The 19,140-nt window shown below is 38.4% G+C and overlaps 2 protein-coding genes across 10 annotated transcripts in view; one reads left to right on the forward strand and one right to left on the reverse strand.

The window, feature by feature from the left end:
• On the reverse strand, positions 1-16,658 carry RCHY1 (ring finger and CHY zinc finger domain containing 1). Of its 2 annotated transcripts, XM_059066282.2 has the most exons (9): positions 16,143-16,658; positions 11,242-11,361; positions 10,875-10,990; positions 5,809-5,887; positions 4,055-4,099; positions 3,888-3,946; positions 3,773-3,799; positions 2,695-2,815; positions 1-886 (listed from the first exon to the last, which is right to left on the reverse strand). In XM_059066282.2, the coding sequence occupies exons 1-9, from the start codon at positions 16,230-16,232 to the stop codon at positions 758-760; spliced, it is 786 nt and encodes a 261-aa protein (XP_058922265.1). In that variant the 5' UTR covers positions 16,233-16,658; the 3' UTR covers positions 1-757. The 2 variants fall into 2 exon arrangements, with proteins under 2 accessions (XP_058922265.1, XP_066891939.1); XM_067035838.1 differs by lacking the exons at positions 10,875-10,990; positions 11,242-11,361; positions 16,143-16,658 and adding an exon at positions 9,881-9,916 and having other exon boundaries at positions 8-886.
• THAP6 (THAP domain containing 6) overlaps positions 16,379-19,140 on the forward strand; it is a 13,145-nt gene continuing 10,383 nt past the window's right edge. Inside the window, exons 1-2 of one of the 8 annotated variants that reach the window (XM_059066284.2) lie at positions 16,379-16,457; positions 17,395-17,497. In XM_059066284.2, the coding sequence (XP_058922267.1) occupies positions 17,418-17,497 (80 nt within the window). In that variant the 5' untranslated portion in view covers positions 16,379-16,457; positions 17,395-17,417. Of the gene's footprint in view, positions 16,952-17,394; positions 17,498-19,140 lie in introns of all 8 variants that reach the window. The other 7 variants (XM_059066285.2, XM_067035842.1, XM_067035841.1 and 4 more) reach the window with 7 other exon arrangements.

The following is a 19,140-nucleotide window of genomic DNA, read 5'->3' on the forward strand; positions in this document are numbered from 1 at the left end:
ATAAAATACTGTTTCAATATAGTTTTATTAGCAGTTATTACATCAACATTCACATTTACAGGATGCAAAGAACTGTCTTAGAAAATTCTAAAGTATAGGTACTTAGATTTTAACAGTAAGATAGAATATATTCTCATAGCACAGCCCTTAAAAAGTCAAGAATAGGGCTTCCCTGGTGGCGCAGTGGTTGACAGTCTGCCTGCCAATGCAGGGGACACGGGTTCGTGCCCTGGTCCAGGAAGATCCCACATGCCGCAGAGCGGCTGGGCCCGTGAGCCGTGGCTGCTGAGCCTGCGCGTCCGGAGCCTGTGCTCCGCAACGGGAGAGGCCACAACAGTGAGAGGCCCGCGTACCGCAAAAAAAAAAAAAAAAAAAAGTCAAGAATAATACTGAGAATTAAGTACAGTTCTATCAAGAACTAGAAATGAATTGTGTGCACAGTGTCACTTAAAATAAAGTTCCATGTAAGTATAATACATCTATGGATGTGAATTTCAATGGTAAACATTAACTTCCAAACAACTGACACCAAAGGAATTTCCAATCAAAACACAAGCATGGTGGCTTTCATTCAATGTAGAGCTGTGATAATTCTATAAAGAGACCCTGAATCCTTAAGTCCTGTAATATGATTTTACTCTGTGACATGAATACAAAACACATCAACTCTAATGCACAGATTCTGACAAATCATGATAAAAAGATAGCCTCTTTCTATATCAGAAAATGCTGAGCTGTCCAGTGCAGTATAGGTTGGTCATTGCTGATCTACTGAAATTCTACATCCTCCAGACTGAGCAGTATTGTAGGACTCACAAATATTACATTTCATGCCTAATATATGGAACTGGACTGTAGATTTTCCATTGCAATCATTGCAGAGAATCTGAAAAGAGATGAATTAAAATTCAATATACTAAACCTTATAGATAGAAAGTGGCATTGCCTGCTTAAAACAATTCCTCGAAAATCATACTAAAGATATGAAAACATACATATGTTAAGTCTAAACGTTTCCATAAATAGAAATACCTTTTATCTGTTCACTAAAAACTCTAATAAGAGAGTAGCTTTGAATTTACAAAATGAAAATGTGGATTTGAGCTAAGAAGTCTTATTTTAAAATAGTTCCCAAATAGTATAAATAGTATTAGCACAAAAATTAACACAGGCATCATAATCAGATCAACACCTATACTAATTCAAAACAACACACAATTTCATTTTTCATTGACACTTAGAATATTACCTTAGTTAACAAAACAAATTTTTACATACTTATAATATTTTTGCTTATTCTTTAATATACTAAGCCCCTAGCCTTCCATGCCTCAAAAATGAATTAAAGTCCAAAAGAATACTTTCTAAAGTTGAACAAAGAAAAGCTTCTGGCTCGTCCCTAAAATGACAGTAAGATGCAACTTGGGAATTAATCTCTTCTAGTACTGAGATCCTGAAAAATAAAAAAGGTGTTAACCTGAAAAAAGATCAATAAATTACTATGTGAGAAAAGCATTAGCTTTAGAAGAACCACACCAAAATAAGTAGAAAACATCCAAATTTTCTCTAAATTATAATTTGGAAAGTAATTCTTTTAAGAATATGATCTAAATGTAGCAAGTAGATTACTCATTGCCTAGAGCTAGAGGATTAAGGAATGACTGCTAATAATGGCTATGGGGTTTCCTTTTGAGGTGATGAAAATATTCTAAAATTGATGGTGGTTATGTTTGCACAACTCCAAGAATACACTAAAAAGCAGTGAACTGGACATTTTAAATGGATGAGTTGTATGGTATGTGAATTATATCTCAATAAGGCTGTTATTTTAAAAAATGATCTAAGTAGGACATAGCACACTACAGCCTCTAATAAAACATGACACAACTATCAGTATTACAAAAGTGATCTTTCATTGATCTTACTAACAATTCAATTATCCACAGAAATTATGAAATGCTCCAGTGTGAATAAAACAGAAAATAATTTTTACCTGGCTTTGTTGTTTTTATCTTTTTGTAGAGAAGTATTTGAAATGAAGATGTTTTGAAAATTCATATGTCGAAAAATTATTAAAGCACCAGAAAGCTATCTACTTTCCAATTCTAACCTGTAACTGAATGTACTATGCTGAGACTAGATAGCAGCACATCTCAATTAATGGAGAAAAGATGATCATTCTCCAGAAGGCAAAAGACACAGAAATACCTCTTATATCTTAGATTACAGGCTAAGACCAAATAAAGTCTTCGATTAAAAAGGGTAATAAACATTAAAAACCAAGAAGTAATCTTAAAAAAAAACAAACCAGTAAACATGTTTGCCTGAAATAAAATTTTAAATAATTAAAATTAAAACATAATTAAAATAAAACAGCAAACCAGTAATCCACCTCTACTCAGTTACATTACCAACTGACTCTGCTAAGTAATATGTAAATTATTCAGAATAAAGTTTTTGCCTGCCATCTAGTGTTGGGAAGAATTTCACAAAGATATTCTTGGAATTTTTTTCCTGGTTTTTTGAGTTCAGAGTAACTAAAATTTAAAGATTATTCTGTCCTTCCCATTAATCATCACATTGGCATCTATGCCCAAATAGTATTTTTTAGACAGACCTGAGCAAACGGGCAAAAATAAACATGAACATAAACAAGGAACCTGAAAAGTTTTTTTAAGCATTGATTCTACTCACATCCACAGTCATGTTCTGATATTCTGATGGCATAGGAGTCTGTGCTACCTCATCATCCAGCTGTCTCCAGTACCTAGTCATATCTAAAGCAGAGTGCATACATAATGGACATCTGTAGCCTCTAGAAGAGATAAGAGTTATTTCCCAAACATTAAATGGGGAGTATATCAACTCAGGTATACAAGGAGATGCATGCTAACTGGTACATAAACCATCCAAGACAGGTATTATTTTATATTTCAAGATCATCTTTCAAATCTGGAAACTTTCATACATCCTGTGTCATAGGGTATTTTTTAAACCTACTTCTTTTTCCTCAGTTCTCTAAAATGAAGAGGAATTACTCAATATTCTCTGTAGAATATACTCAATATATTTTAAAAACAAATTAAACTGCTTTTTAGCTAAACATCCTCAATTTCTTAATCTACTCAAGCAAAGGAGAGATTTGCTTGAAGAGGACAGATTTCTTAAAACTTATTCAGATATTGTTTCCTTTCTAAAAATTCTGAAAAAGTTCCCTTCTATCGGCTCTTAAAGTTTCTACTCATTAGTTTGCAAGACCAAAATACAGTTACACAGTCTCCTCTTTCCTAACTATTTGCATCTCACTTTAGCATCCTTTCCCCACAACAAAATCAGCATTAGATAAATCTTGTTATCAGCTTTTTTTGGCAGGTCATTATACTGGGCCAATAAAACAACTAAGAATTTTGAGCAACATGCCTCAGCATTTTTATTTTTTACAACACTATGACTGCCTCTGGCAGAGACTGAGCTCCCCAATAAGTACAGCCAGAAAATGAGTTATCTGTCTCAAGTTGTGGGATGAGATAAGGCATAACAGGAAACATGAGGACAAAGGTATAGTCCTATGCCCCCACCATGCTTTTTGCTCAATTTAACCTACCCATCTATCCAACCCATCTTGAGAGGAATATCTACCATGTCCAATATGGTGCAAGTAACTGCAAAGTTTGCCCATTTCCCCCTCCCCTCAAAAAAAACAAAAGAAAGGAAAGAAAAGAAAACAGAGGTCTTACAATTACAGTTTTTTTAAATCCCATGAAACACTCACTCTTTCAACATTTCTTCATAACACGTTCTGAAAAATATAACATTATTTTAGTAAAGCAAAAAGTACCTCCACTATTTCCAAACATTTTTTAGGAAAAAAACTAAAGTTACTTTACCTGTGTAAAAGATGTCCACATGGCAAGACATGAGCAACAATACGGGATGTGTGAATGTCCTGTAAAAGGAAATAAATGTTAGTGCTTAATTACATGAAGACAATATAAATACCCAGTATTTTAAATTCAAGAGGGGATATTTCCAAAAAAAAATATTTTAAGCTTACCTCCAAACATATTGGACAATTCTGCCGGGAAACATTTTCAATACACTGTTTAAAAGCAAAACTAAAATTACCAAAGCTTAACTAGATGGAAATGATAAAACCATAGTATTAATAATAAAAACTAACAAAGGAAACAATACCAACTTATTAACGATAATAATGAACATTAATAAACGTTTCTTATGTCAGACAAAAATTGAACAGTTAACTCTCACAACTATGGCTTTGCACATTACCTGAAACAATGAAATTGCTTAATATGTCTTAAATATTCAAATTATCTTCATTTTATAGATAAATAATAACAGTCCATATTATAGATATTGTACTACATGCCATATGCCAATTTCATTACCTGTATTACCTCAATTAATTCCCACAACACTAAAGAAACAGGTACAATTATTACCCCATTTTACAGATGATGTATTTGAGGCCTAGAGAAGCTAAAGAACTCCCCAAATTATATGGTAGCAAGAGGTGGAAATATATTTGAGCTCCAACATGGTGCCCACAGGGCCTGAGTTCTTAACTGGACAAGACAGTGTCTGATTAGGTGTGAGGAGGTAAGAGAAAAAGCACCAAGCCATGGATGATGCCCAGGTTTTTTAACTAAGCACCTGAGTAGATGATACAACCATTTACTAATATAAACAATAAAAAAATAACTGAGAAACAAAATTAAAATACCACAAGAGAAAATGAGTATACAGTTTTCTAAAGACAACACAGCAAGCATATCTTGCTATCACCCTAAACTCCAGTCGGTAAAACCAAACCCAATCTTTTATCTCCTACAAATTCACAATCTATTTATCAAGTACTTTAAGCCAGCACTAAAAACCTTGGGTATCATCTTTATTCAGTCCCATTGTTTCTCCCTTATACTCATCACAATATCCCCTATGTTCATTATTCATCTCACCACCTCAGTATTTTAGGCCAGTTATTATCTAGTACCTATTTTTAAAACACACTTGTTAGTCTCTCCATTCTCTAAATTATTGGATAGAATCAGTACTATAAATGATAGTTTATTAGATTTTCTCCTAAGTAATGAAAAATAATTTTTAACAGGCCTAGGATCATGACATAAAATTTCTACATCCAAATGAAAAATATCTGTCTAATTATGAAAGGAATACTAATTTTCTTGGAATGCTGTGTTAACAAAAGGTTACACTGCTCTGTATTTCTCCTGTACCACACTTTTTAAAAGCTATTCTTTTTTTGTTTGTTTGTTTGTTTTTGTTTTTTTGTGATATGCGGGCCTCTTACTGTTGTGGCCTCTCCCGCTGCGAAGCACAGGCTCCGGACGCGCAGGCTCAGTGGCCATGGCTCATGGGCCCACCCGCTCCGCGGCATGTGGGATCTTCCCGGACCGGGGCACGAACCCGCGTCCCCTGCATCGGCAGGCGGACTCTCAACCACTGCGCCACCAGGGAAGCCCCTAAAAGCTATTCTTAAAACCAGTATCAATGATAAGAATCCATAAACCAATTTAGAAGTTGTCTACATTATACTAATAACTGATGGAAGTATTCTTACACACCATAGAGAAGAAAAGGAACTGAAGATCAGATATTCTAAGATGTATACTTTAGAATATCTACTTAATACTGCTTAAAAATAAAAAGCGACATGATTGTACTTGGTAATATCTGAAAATGAGCATGCTTTTAAACAAATTAGGATTTGAGCTGTTTTCAAAAACACTGTAATACTTTTTAAATCATGTAAACTGAATTATATACCTTGTGCTTTCCTTGGAGATTTATTGTGAGGCATAAGTTACATTTCAGACAGTGGAAAAAATCTTCCTTTGGACCAATCCTAAAAAAGGCATGAAAAACAAACACATTTTTTACTACAGTGATAATCTGTTCATCATATATAAGTTTAGTTTCACTGTAAAGAAAGTTCAAACCACACTGAAGAAATGAGGTAAACCCCTACCTCCCAAACAGCATTCCCCAAATGTAAAAGCACTATAAGCAGAATGGTACCTAACCTTCCATGTCTTTTTTTCCTATAAAATTGCGCATATATATATATATATATATATATATACAGACACACACACTTTGGGTTTTGTTTTTTACATAGATGGATTCTTTCTATATATCCTGTTCTGCAACTTTCTAAAGAAAACAATTATTTCCTGAAGAGTATTCTATGTATGAATACATAGAACCACTTTATTCCTCTCCAGTTTCATAATATTACATGGTATGGATATATCATAATTTTTTTAAATATTCTTTTATTGATATCATTTACTAATACAATGATACAATAAATATCTGTATACAGACATCACTCAACCTACATGTTGATGACTTTTTATAAGATTCCTAAAAGTGAAACTATGGGGTCAGAGGGCATTGCATCATCAGTTTTGATGCTGCCAAACTGATCTCCAAAGACAGTACAGTTTATACTCTCACCAACAGTGTGTGACAGCACCCATGTTCCCCACACCCTAGTCAATACTGGTTACCTATATGACAGACAAATTTGAAAAGTCATTTTAATTTGCATTTCTCAAATGATGAGACAGGGAGCATATTTTAATGTTTATGAACCACTTGGATTTCCCCTGTGGATTGCCTGTTCATGTGCTTGGTTCATTTTTCTACTGGGGTATTTGTCATTCATCAATTTAAAGGAGGTCTTTTTGGGACACCCATGGTGGTCCAGTGGTTAAGTCTCCATGCTCCCAATGCAGGGGGCCCAGGTTAAATCCCTGGTCAGGGAACTAGATCCCACATGCCACAACAAAGATCCCACCATGACAACAAAGATCCTGTGTGCCGCAACTAAGGCCCAGCACAGCAAATACATAAATATTTTTTTAAAAGCTCTTTTTTTAAACTGAAGTATATACTTGATTTACAATATTATATTAGTTTCAAACATACAGCATAGTGATTCAATATTTTCATAGAGGACTTTCCCCTGTGGCACAGTGGTTGAGAATCTGCCCACCAATGCAGAGGACACAGGTTTAATCCTCGTCTGCGAAGATGCCACATGCTGTGGAGCAACTAAGTCCGTGAGCCACAACTACTGAGCCTGAGCTCTAGAGCTTGCTAGCCACAGCTACTGAGCCCGCATGCTGCAACTACTGAAGCCTGCCCATGCTCTGCAACAAGAGAAGCCACCACAAGGAGAAGCTCGCACACCGCATCAAAGAGTAGCCCCTGCTCGCCGCAACTAGAGAAAGCCTGCGTGCAGCAACAAAGACCCAACGCAGCCAAAAATAAATAAAAAATTTAAAAAAATTTTTTTCATAGATTATACTCCATTTAAAGTTATTACAAAATAATGGCTTATTACCCTGTGCTGTACAATATATCCTTGTTCCTTATCTATTTTATACATAGTAGTTTGCATCTCTTAATCCCTTATCCCTGTATCTTGCCCCTCCCCCCTTCTCTCTTCCCACTAGTATCCACTAGTTTGTTTTCTATATCTGTGAGTCTGTTTCTGTTTTGTTATATACATTCATTGTTTTATTCTTTTAGATTCTACATATAAGTGATAACATAGCATTTATCTTTGTCTGGCTTTTCACTAAGCATAATACTCTTAGGTCCACCCATGGCATTGCAAATGGCAGAATTTCATTCCTTTTCTGTGGCTGAGTAATATTCCTGTGTGTGTGTGTGTGTGTGTGTGTGTGTGTGTGTGTGTGTGTGTGTGTGTATAAGTGATACTGTTATGAACAGTACCACTTGGGGTGCATGTACCTTTTCAAATTAGTGTTTTCATTTTTTTCGAATATGTACCCGAGAGTGGAATTGCATATAGTATCATGTGGGAGTTCTACTTTTAGTTTTTTTGAGGAACATTATTTAAAGGAGCTCTTCACATATCTTGGGTATTAATCTTTTTCACTTGCATATGTTACAATTATTTTTCTGGTATGTCATCTATCTTTTTTTTTTTTTACATCTTTTAATTTTAATTATTATGTAATAAAAAGACACATTTCCCTTTATGCGTTATACTTCTGCCTCTGGTCTTGAAAAGACTTTTGAAACCTATAGGTCATGAACATATTCCTCTATATACTTCTAATACTATGGCTTATAATTTTTATATTTTTCTTTCATCCATTTGAAATGTATTAGGTAAGGTGAGATTGCTAGTTGTCCCCAAATTTCTCTTATACCTCTTCCTGCACAACAGAACATTTAGCTAGGCACAAGGCTGCCCAGAATAAAAACTATTTTCTAACTTTTCTGAAGGTATGAACAGAAGAGACAAATGAAAATTCTATCTCATGCCCTTAGGAGAAAAGGGTATATACCTTCCCTTCACCTATTTCCCCCTTTCCACTGACCAGAATATGGACTCTTCTGAACTATGTAGGCAAGAAAATATCTTATGGATGACAAAAAATAAGAGGAACCTGGACTTCTGTTTAATTAACTACATGGTTCAGACTTTTCCATAAGAAACATAAACGTCTATCTTTTTTGAAGCACTTGTTATTTAGTTTCTGTCACAACATGCTAAAACCATATTCTAAGGAATGCACAGTTTCAATAATCAATTTTTTGTTCGCAAATGGATAATCAATTTTCCTAATGCCCTTTCCTCTGATCTGAAATGCCACTTTTGTTATAAATTCATATGTATAAATATGTGAAGGTACACACACACACTCACAAACACACTGTTCTTCCCTTTATCTATCTGCTACTCCTGTACAAAGAACACACCATTCCAATTACTCTAACTTTATCATGTTTTGATTGTGTGGAAAGGCAATCCCCTCCTTGTTATTCTTCCTTTTCAAAATCTGCTTAGCTATGTGAATTTGCTCTTCCAGGTGAAATTTAGAATCAGCCTGTCAAACTCCACAAGTAAAACCCTGCAGGGAGGCTTCCACTACTGCCCAAGACAGAATAAGAGAGACTGGATCTACCCTCCTGCCTAAAACAACCACCACAAAACCCAAACAAAATATATGAAACAAGTTTCACTGAACGTCAGGCAATGAAGGACAGTGATCTGTGAGATACAGGAAGCAAATTAAGTGAGCCCTACAATTGCCCCAGTTTACTGCTTAGAGCACTTCCAGGCCAAACAAGTTGAAGGAAGTAAGGCAGAGCCAAAAAGACTTCCTGACTGAGAAGATGGCTGGAGCTCACAGGACAGACTAACAGAGAGGACAGAGCTGCACAGGGGAGCCCCTCAGGTATTTAGCAGGATACACATCAGTGCATGCATGTGAGGAAACTACCCAAGGCGAGAGAGAGAACCATCCAAGAGAACTGGAAGGAACAGTGCTCAGCACTCAGACATGGCCAGGATCAGTGCTTACTCCCATCAGCCAGACTGGAGAACCTTAGAACTCGTGGGATACTGGGTAGAGTACTCAGGAAGGTACTGAGTAATACCTCAGTAGTGAGGAATAATTATTCCTAGAATAAGCACACCTCCAGATCCATCTAACAAATTATAAAAGCAAGTCCCAGAAGTACCAAACTGTTTCCAAGTAACTTAACTGCATCTCAAAATAAAGCTCACGAAGATTTGTAGGACTATGAAAATATCCCAACAAGGTAAAAATCACAATGTCTGGTATCCAACAATGACCAGCGACACAAAGCAGCAGGAAAACCCAACCAAAAAAGAATAATCCATCAATCAAAATCAATCCAGAACTGACACAGATGTTAGAATTAGTATAGAACATTAAACCAATTATTACTATATTCCATACGTTCAAAGAGTTAGTATAGACATGAAAGATATAAAAAAGACCCAAATCAAACTTCTAGAGTTAAAAACTAGAAAAGGTTGTTTGCTTACGATTGGTACATCTTTTGGTACGTTTGTTGTCCTTCCTTAAAAACAACGATATAAAAGAAAAGAAAGCTATTTAAAATTCTCCAGTGGGAACAAGGAGAAAGGATTAACATAGAATAGTTAAGAGCTCCAGCAGTATTGGTAACATTCTATTTCTTAAAATGAGTGGTTTGTTGTATTAGTATACTTTAATTTTTTTTTTTTTTTTGTGCTAGGCGGGCCTCTCACTGTTGTGGCCTCTCCCATTGCGGAGCACAGGCTCCGGACGCGCAGGCTTAGCAGCCATGGCTCACGGGCCCAGCCGCTCCGCGGCATGTGGGATCTTCCCGGACCGGGGCACGAACCCGCGTCCCCTGCATCGGCAGGCGGATTCTCAACCACTGCACCACCAGGGAAGCCCTATTAGTATACTTTAAAACATACATGTTACATATATGCTTATGTATAAATCTAACGCTTCAGGATTTTTAGAAAGAAAAAAATTCCTATATACCAACATGCCAATAGTACCTTGTCAGTGGGTGACTGGACTTCAGGCTGTTTTATCAATACTTTCATTCTTTCTACTTTTCTGTATTTTCCAATTTTTAAGTCTGTAGTGATTTTATCAAAACTTTTGACACTTTTTAAAAACTCATCTTCAAAAAGGAAAAAAGTCTACCTTAATTTTTTACCTTCGTTGCCTACAAAACACTTCATATAAAAGCATATTTTCTACCCCAAAGTTAAAATTTAAATAGGCACACAATTGTTGATGGCCTAGTTAAATGATGAAGGCATGAAGAAACTTTTTAGAATAATGGAAATTTTTTTATCTTGATTTTTGTTGGCAGTAACACAGTATATATATTTGTCAAAAGTTACTGAACTAGACACTGAAAATGAATGCATTTTATAAGATGTATCAATAATTATATTCCAACTAAGTTGATTTTAAAAACTACTATTCCTCAGATATACCAGAAGCAATTAGAAAAGAATACTTTACATACAGTACCTACAAATTCCACAGTTTTCACAATGATACTGTTTCTTGTCTTTGTCAAACAGATGGCACATACTGCAATAATATTCTCCAAACAATGTGCTACATTCTTCACAAGTCTGTTGTGCCTAAAAAAAACACATGTAACTAAAAAATTAGTTTACCAAGACACTTTGAATTACTATTTAAATATCCAGAATTTTTATTAATGTACATGCAGTTTTATCTTTATAAGTTTTTATACACTGAAATCCAAGGTAAGGCTTACTTTAAGAGCTAAAGAAGTCATACTGGCAATACTCTTGATTAAATTTTTAAAACCACCTTAGGATAATTTTTTTAAAAAGAAAGAAAATAGAAATTTGTGATAAAATCTTACACGTTGGATTTTTTCACAGTTTATGCACTGCACTTCCTTTACTTTAAAGCGATCTAGCAGATGATCTTCATTGTTATCATGACACAACCGGCAAGAATAAAGCTTGTCACAGCATGGTGCCTAATCCCCAAGGGAGAAAAACAGTTATAAGAAGCAAGAAAAGACAAGCTTGCAATGCAAAAAGAAATTTCCTTCCTCCTCCTCCTTGGAACAAGGTCAAAGGATTACAACCAATAGATCATTTGGTAAACTGACACTAAACATGACATTTCACTGTTTTCCCTTCAACATCTACATTTTGTATCAAGTTGAACACAACCCTGTAGTTAAAGACAGAAGAACTGTGAAGGATGGAAGTCCCTAGATTGCAAAACGAATCCCACAACACCCTAAACTCATTCTCAGCCTAAATGGCAGGCAGGCAATTTCTACTTAGACATTCCAGATAAATTCACTTACCAACTTCAACCCTGAAGCATTAAATACTATAAAGATTATATTTTAGTTCTCTTAAGTTTACTAACCATCAACTATGTATCTGTTACTTTAGAAGATGCAATAAACGTAAAAGACAGTCCCTGTTTTCAAGAGCAGCAAAGACTGCCAGTTGTCCAACAAAATCTACTGTCTCCTTCCCGGGACATGACTGCCCAGCTTTAATACAGTTTCCTTGCTGTTACCTGTGACCAAATGACTAAGTTCTTACAAACAGAATACACATGGAAGAAATCAGTGCCACTCCTGGGCCCGCTTATTAAGTAATTGGGCATGCCTCCTCCTCCATGGCAAAATAATACAATGGAAAAAACTTGTCCCTAGGATGATCATGTGAAACAGAGCCTCATTACCAAACTGGATTATTCACCTTGAATTGTTAGGTGAGAAGAAATACTCTTTATTCTTTAACTCACATTACTACTGGGTCTTTTTGTTACAGCAACATAGCCTTACCCTAACGAGTACATGGAGAAGTCTGCAGGCCAGTAAGCTAACCTGATACTTTCCAGTACACTGTGACCTTTCAGATCCACTCATTTCTGAAGACTTCCTATGCCATGACTTCCCATACCCTAGCTCATTCCTTTCTTATTTTAACACTCAATTGGCTCCTTTTCTTTCCAATATTACTCTTGTCCTAAATTTTAGTTATCTGCACATCCAACAGTGATAATCCCCCCAATACCCTGAACTCTCAGTTCCGTTTCTCACTTCCAATGGCCTTGTCCTCCAAACCTCCTCAGCCACATATTCTCAGTCATGCCACAAAACAGTTGTTCTCAAACATTTTGGTCTCAACCCCTTTACATATAGTCTTAAAAATTATGGAAGATCCCAAAGAGCTTTTGTTTCTGTGAAATTATATCTATTGACACCTACCATATTATAAATTAAAACTTAAGGTTTTTAAAATATTACTTATTTTTAAAATAATAGCAACAAACCAATTACATGTTAACATAAGTAACATATTTTAATGAAAAACAGCTATATTTCCCCCCAAAATAGATAGATTCTCATATGTGCTTCTGCATTCACTCAGTTTTGGCTGAAGTATATGAAGAAATTTTGGGCTCACACAAATATGTAGTTGGAAAAGGGAGAGGTATTTTAATAACCTTCTTAGAAAATTATGGATATTCTTCTGATACTACACCAAAATTCAACAAATCTTAAGAACAGGTAGTTGCAACATGAAATCTGAAATTAATCAGTGAACTTTTCTCCCTTCCATTGATCTATCTTGCATGTGAATGGACCTTTTATCCATCCACTGGTCATTTTGAAAATATCAGTTCACTGAATTATGCAGCTCTTCCCAATGTTCCCACATTTGACATGCAATATCAAAAAATCACATTTGTTGGGCTTCCCTGGTGGCGCAGTGGTTGAGAATCCGCCTGCCAATGCAGGGGACACGGGTTCGTGTCCCGGTCCGGGAAGATCCCACATGCCGCGGAGCGGCTGGGCCTGTGAGCCATGGCCGCTGAGCCTGTGCGTCCAGAGCCTGTGCTCCACAATGGGAGAGGCCACAACAGTGAGAGGCCCACGTACCACCAAAAAAAAAAAAAAAAAAAAAAAAAAAAAAAAAAATCACATTTGTTAACATCACTAACCATCTCATCAGAAAACTAAGTATTGTGACGCTTTCAAGCTCACAGAGGCTAACACAGGTTTTTCCAAAACTCTAATTTTTACGTGAAAGCTTGAATTTTATCACTTCTGTTTTCCTTGCAATGACAGTCTCACTTCCCTCCTAGTCGAGAAAATGTCCAGCAAATACTCAAGTCTGAATAATCATAGCTCAACTAAAAAAAAGTCCCACTGAAAAAGAAACTCGTTCAGTTCATAATCCAATTGCACAGAGCTTTTCCTCATAACAAGCACCTAATGTAAGTCTGCAAAAAGTGCCTGATGAAAACATCCCATTTCAAACATACAAAAAGACATGTATTCAATGGTTATTTTATACAATTAATAATTTTATTGCTTTAATTCTATCAATGACATTCTTAAGTGAAACTGGCTTTTTTTTAAAAAAAAAACTATAGGTTTAGTACAGTTCAGTGCCACTGCCTTGATTCATGTTAAGGTGCTAGCAGTATTAGTCATTAGTTTCACACTTTAGCATTGCTAAAAAAGACAATAATGTCTTAGCAGTACTAAGTAGTCTTCTAATGGGCCTCAGGAATTCCCAGGGGTCCAATCATCCACACTTTAAGAACCACTGCTTAGAACAAGAACTGAATCCTATTTGTATCTTAATTTCAAGCATTAAATTCTCTAACCACTACCTCCTCCTTTTCCAACTCATTCCGTTTCTTCTCTTGCACACAACCTAGTTCCTTCCTTCTGTATTTACATACTCATCTACCCAGAATCCCAACTCTGGTTAAATCCAATTCTCTCCTACTCAACCTGCATAGGAACACCTAAATATGACTAAAGCAAAAGCACCACCACACTGGCTTTCTCACGTTTAAGTCATAACCCCTAATAAAAAGTGGGCTCTTACTACCATGTTTCCCTAGTCAATTCCTTCATTCTTCCACCGTCTAGGACCGAACACCTAGATGATTATTTCATATCTTCTCCTCTCTCTTCAAACCTCAAAAACCTCTTCTTCCCGCTACACTCTTGTTTATTTCACTATGAAAACAGAAATAATCAAGAGAACATTCTCCCACAAACTATGTCAACCTACTTGCAAATGTACCTCACACTGTCCGTCCTTCTGTTACAGTCTACAGTCCATGTTTTTATCTAAGGCCAAGTCCTCTCCTTGTACACTGGATCCCATCTTCAGTTTGGCTACTCAAAGACAGGGTTCCTACAGTTTTCCCTCTCCCTCCTGCATGATAAATGTTCTCATTTTGCGGAGGTCATTTCTAAGAATATACAGACATGCCCGCAACACCTCCCATCTTTCCCTCCCATGGGGGAAAAAAAAAATCCCATGATCCCACATCTCCCAACAACCACAGCCTCAATTTCTTTTTTTTTTTTTTTTGCTCTCTTTTACAGCAAAACTCCAACAATTGTCTATAAAGGCTATGTCCATTTCCACTAATCCCATTCTCTCTTGAATCCACTCCAATCACACTCTGTCCTAACCTCTCCACAGAAGCTTTTCTCTTCAAGATCACCAGTGACCTCCTCCTTGACAAATTTAAAGGCAAACAGCAGCTTTTAATTTAGTTGATTACTTCCTCCTTAACACTCTTCACTTGGTCTCTGGTATTTAAGGGAAGGGAGGGGGGGTGCAAAAAAGCATTTGATACTCAGGGTCAACTACCTGAGTGCTAAGAAACACAGAGGTATTTGTGTGATTTCTTGGGGGGAGAGGAGAGGAGGACGAGGATGTTGAATTCAGTTTTAGACCTGAAGTTTGAAACTCTAACACATCTCAATGGAAATGGAATCATACGGATAGCACTCACTCTCCTTAAACAACACCTGGTGAATGACCACCTTTGAAAGAGCTTTATCCAGTGCAGTGGAGGAATGGTCACCAAACCACCGCCTACAAAAAAGGCGTTAGGTTATCCTTACAGGCCTCATACTTTTTTATGAAACAGGAACTTTTATCACCCATATTTTATATGTGGGTTATTAACCAGTAGTTTTCTCAAAAGTACTGAGTTATCAAAGAGCAGAGCTAAAATTTGGGGGGTAGGGCTGTGGGATTCCAAAGCTCAAGCTTTCTAAGCAAAATCTTTAAACCGCTTCTTGCAAAAAAAATTAATGACCTTTAATTGGACAGATGCGAATTTTTAAAATTCTAGATTGACCAGAAGTTTTTCTCAAACAGCTAAAGTAACAGTATATGCATACTAGACACTCTCCTATACATAATTCCCTATTTAGTGGCAATTACATGACTGTCTTCCTATTACACACATACATTTCCTCCTTGGCAGGCTTAGGCATACTCACTAACTCTAAAACGAAGCTGGCAAGCTGTAAAACTTACTTACGACAGGAGATAAAATCGTATTCTGATTCTACACTTGCTTACCCCTCTTCTCTTATTTCATCACACACCTGAAAGTGATCCTGGAGAAAAGCCGGCACAGGCCTGAGGCTGCCTCAGTCTACTTCCAGCACCGAAAGACTAAATAAATGAACCCACTGATAAACTAACCAATGTGCAAGGCCAGGCTCTTCCCAAGCAAGCAAGACGACCTTTGCTCGCAAAGCACAACACAAGAGAATAAGTGGGGCCTGTGGTCGCCTTGCCAAAAACGTTCTCTACAGCAGGAACCCAGTGAGAGGGGAAGGTATCCTGAAAACAGCTTAACCTCAAACTTCAGCCCAAAAGCCTAAAACCGCCCTGCCAGCCCACCCCGCCCCAGCCCAGCCCGGCGGAAGCTCGTAGGCGAAGAGCCCATTTAAGTGCTCACCTTCAGGAGACATCCTCTGTCATAGTGCTCGCAACCCCGCCGCCCTTGCGCTTGCCCGCGGGCGCCGTCTTCCCGCGCCGAGGCCGCCATCTCCTCCACCTCCCTTCAAATTCCACGGACCCTTCCCCCAGGACGAAAGCTACGCCCTGAGAAGCATCGCCGCTCTACCCGGGTACAGCTCCCACCGGAGCCAAGATGGCGGCTGGGCACGTGACCCGGGGCAGCCGGATTTCCGGTTCCCGAGCTGACGGGACGGAAGTGAGGGGAAGCGCAATCTCTTGTTGTCGGCGTTAGTCGCTGCCTTCGCCGCTGACGGTAAAGACTCTTAGGTTGCCTCCCCTTTTTCCCCCCTTCGCTACCCGCCCACATCCTGGGCGTGGTTCGGGGCGAGGAGGACCGCAGCGGCGTGGAGACGCCCGGCGGCCCCAGAGGAAGGGGCCGCTCTCCTGCCGCATCCGCACCTGTGACAGGGCGGCCCCTCCCTCTCCCGGCGGCGGCCGCAGCCTCGAGAAAGGGGCGGAGCTCGGCCCGGCCTCCTAGCTCTAAGCGGGTCCGGCGCGTGCGCGGCCGGAAGGTAGGCACCAAGGTGCTTCTCAGCGCCCCGAGCTCCTTTCTTACGTCCTCTTCTCCTTTACTTCCTCTTCATTACTTCAGTATATATCCTGACATTTACTTTGTGCCAGTCAGCAGCTACGCCGTGGGGACAAAAGTGAGAAAAAATGCACGCCCCACCGTGCCCTCAGGGAGCTCACAGACTGGTGCCGAGAAAGACGTTCCTCGGGGACTCTGAAATAAATGTAGGATTACAGGTTTGAGAAGTGCTAGGAAGGAGACGTGTGTGTTCCCCGAGAGCTAATCCTAGAGGGGATCTGACTTAATCTGTCTGTCAGGGAAGGTTTCCCTGGGGAAGCAACTATTGGGCAGGAAGCTCAGCCTAAGTTAGGGTGCCAGGAGGAGTCTGTGCCAGGGCGTGGTGGCAAGGGAACATGGTGCCTGTACGAAGCGGTGGAAGAGACATGTACCGGCCTCCTAAATGGAATCGGGCGCCTCAGTGCATCGCTAAATAAGACTTGCCTTATAACCCTAGAAAATTGTATGAGCAGAGCTGCAGGTTTTGGAAGAAAATATTTCCCTTTGGCTTTCTAACATGAATTCATGTTACCTAAAACATACTGGAAGGTACCGGGAAAGGTAACTATGTTCCCCTTAGCTTTGGAGTTAACTAACAATTACCCTTTTAATTTTCTTTCAGTTCTGGTATGAGTTGCTGAAACCATGGTGAAATGTTGCTCGGCCATTGGATGTGCTTCTCGCTGTTTACCAAATTCCAAGCTAAAAGGACTGACATTTCACGTGTAAGATTCTGCTGTAGTTAAGCCAAGTACTTCTGACTGTTAGAAAAAGCAAAAGATCTACTTAAATCATCAGTTTTTTGCACCCAAATGCTCTACCCCTGAGCTATACGCTCTAGACGTTCAATTTTGAATTTTAGTTCTCAAGTTCTTTTTATTTTATTTTATTTTTTTATTTTTTTGCGGTACACGGGCCTCCCACTGTTGTGGCCTCTCCCGTTGCAGAGCACAGGCTCCGGACGTGCAGGCTCAGCGGCCATGGCTCATGGGCCTAGCCACTCCTTGGCATGTGTGATCTTCCCGGACCGGGGGACGAACCCGTGTCCCTTGCATCGGCAGGTGGACTCTCAAACACTGTGCCACCAGGGAAGCCCCTCAGGTTCTTTTTAAATAGCCTTTTGAGTTGAATTTGAAATGACAGTGATACTTTTACACTTTTATCATTTCATTTAGAAGCTTAAGATACCTGCAAAGGTGTCACAGGCTGATTAACAAAAATATCATCAACCTCATTTTTGCTAATATTATTACTTTGTATTTTAACATACCTTCTAAGAAGTTCAGTGTTGTTTACGTATAGTTTACAATCTGAAGGATCTTTGCCTAAATATATTCTGTCCTTTAGAAATAAATCAAGCCTATGTTGTAGAGAAAAAATATAAATTACAAGTTCAGGATGGTCCTGAACCAAATTACAACCAAGATGGTCCTAGGGCTTCCCTGGTGGCGCAGTGGTTGAGAGTCCGCCTGCCGATGCAGGGGATATGGGTTCGTGCCCCGATCCGGGAAGATCCCACATGCCGCGGAGCGGCTGGGCCCGTGAGCCATGGCCGCTGAGCCTGCGCGTCCGGACCCTGTGCTCCGCAACGGGAGAGGCCACAGCAGTGAGAGGCCCGCGTACCGCAAAAAAAAAAAAAAAAAGATGGTCCTAATTTAAAATTTTAGTCATTCTTCTGACAGAATAGGAAAGAAGGAGCAATAAGATTTAATAATTATGCATTTGCTAAAGGTTTATTTTGCTGCTTTTGGGCCAGGCACTGTACTGTGTGCCAGAGAAAGACCTGCTAACTACTTTGCTAGGTATAAGGAAATCAAAAATGAGTATGTGTACCCTACCATATTCCAAAACGGATTTGAACCAGCTGGAAAAATTGGAAAAGATATGGTTATTGGCCTCCAGATCTCAAAATAATTCTGATCTCCAGAATTCCAAACTCTGCAGGTGTTCTCTGCATTCATTCACTAAGCATTTATACCCCTGTTTTGTATTAAATGCTGTACTAAGCAATTTTTTTTGATGCTGACAGAAGAATGAAAGTACAAGTGTCTCTGTTCATCTGGGATAAATTCCTCAGATAGGAAAAGGCCCCAGTCATGTTCTTTATCATCTATAGATGAAGAAAAACCTTCAATTGTGGATCTTACTGAAAGGTGTTAAATGTCGTTTGAAACTTTTCTTCTTTATAATATGAGAAAGATGTAAATGAGGGCCATATGCCTGCAGCATGTTTGGTAGAAAAATCTGACTATGAAAACTGAAAGTTAAGAAAGCATGAGTCATGATGGTTTCCTCAATATTCCAGTTCCCAAGAGTAATACCAAGAATCAATTTAGGCACAGCTTTAATTCAAGTATATATCTATAGT

The sequence above is a fragment of the Kogia breviceps genome, chromosome 6 (assembly GCF_026419965.1).
Source record: "Kogia breviceps isolate mKogBre1 chromosome 6, mKogBre1 haplotype 1, whole genome shotgun sequence".
Taxonomy (NCBI): domain Eukaryota; kingdom Metazoa; phylum Chordata; class Mammalia; order Artiodactyla; family Physeteridae; genus Kogia; species Kogia breviceps.

Bases quoted from the DNA above. Each gene is read 5' to 3' on its own strand.
- RCHY1 (XM_059066282.2), bottom strand. From the start codon at position 16,232: ATGGCGGCCTCGGCGCGGGAAGACGGCGCCCGCGGGCAAGCGCAAGGG. The intron at 11,362-16,142 runs GTGAGCACTTAA...CTTGGGGATTAG, and splicing joins ACAGAGGATGTCTCCTGAAG to GCACCATGCTGTGACAAGCT. The intron at 3,947-4,054 runs GTAAGCTTAAAA...TTCCTTTTACAG, and splicing joins ATTGTCCAATATGTTTGGAG to GACATTCACACATCCCGTAT.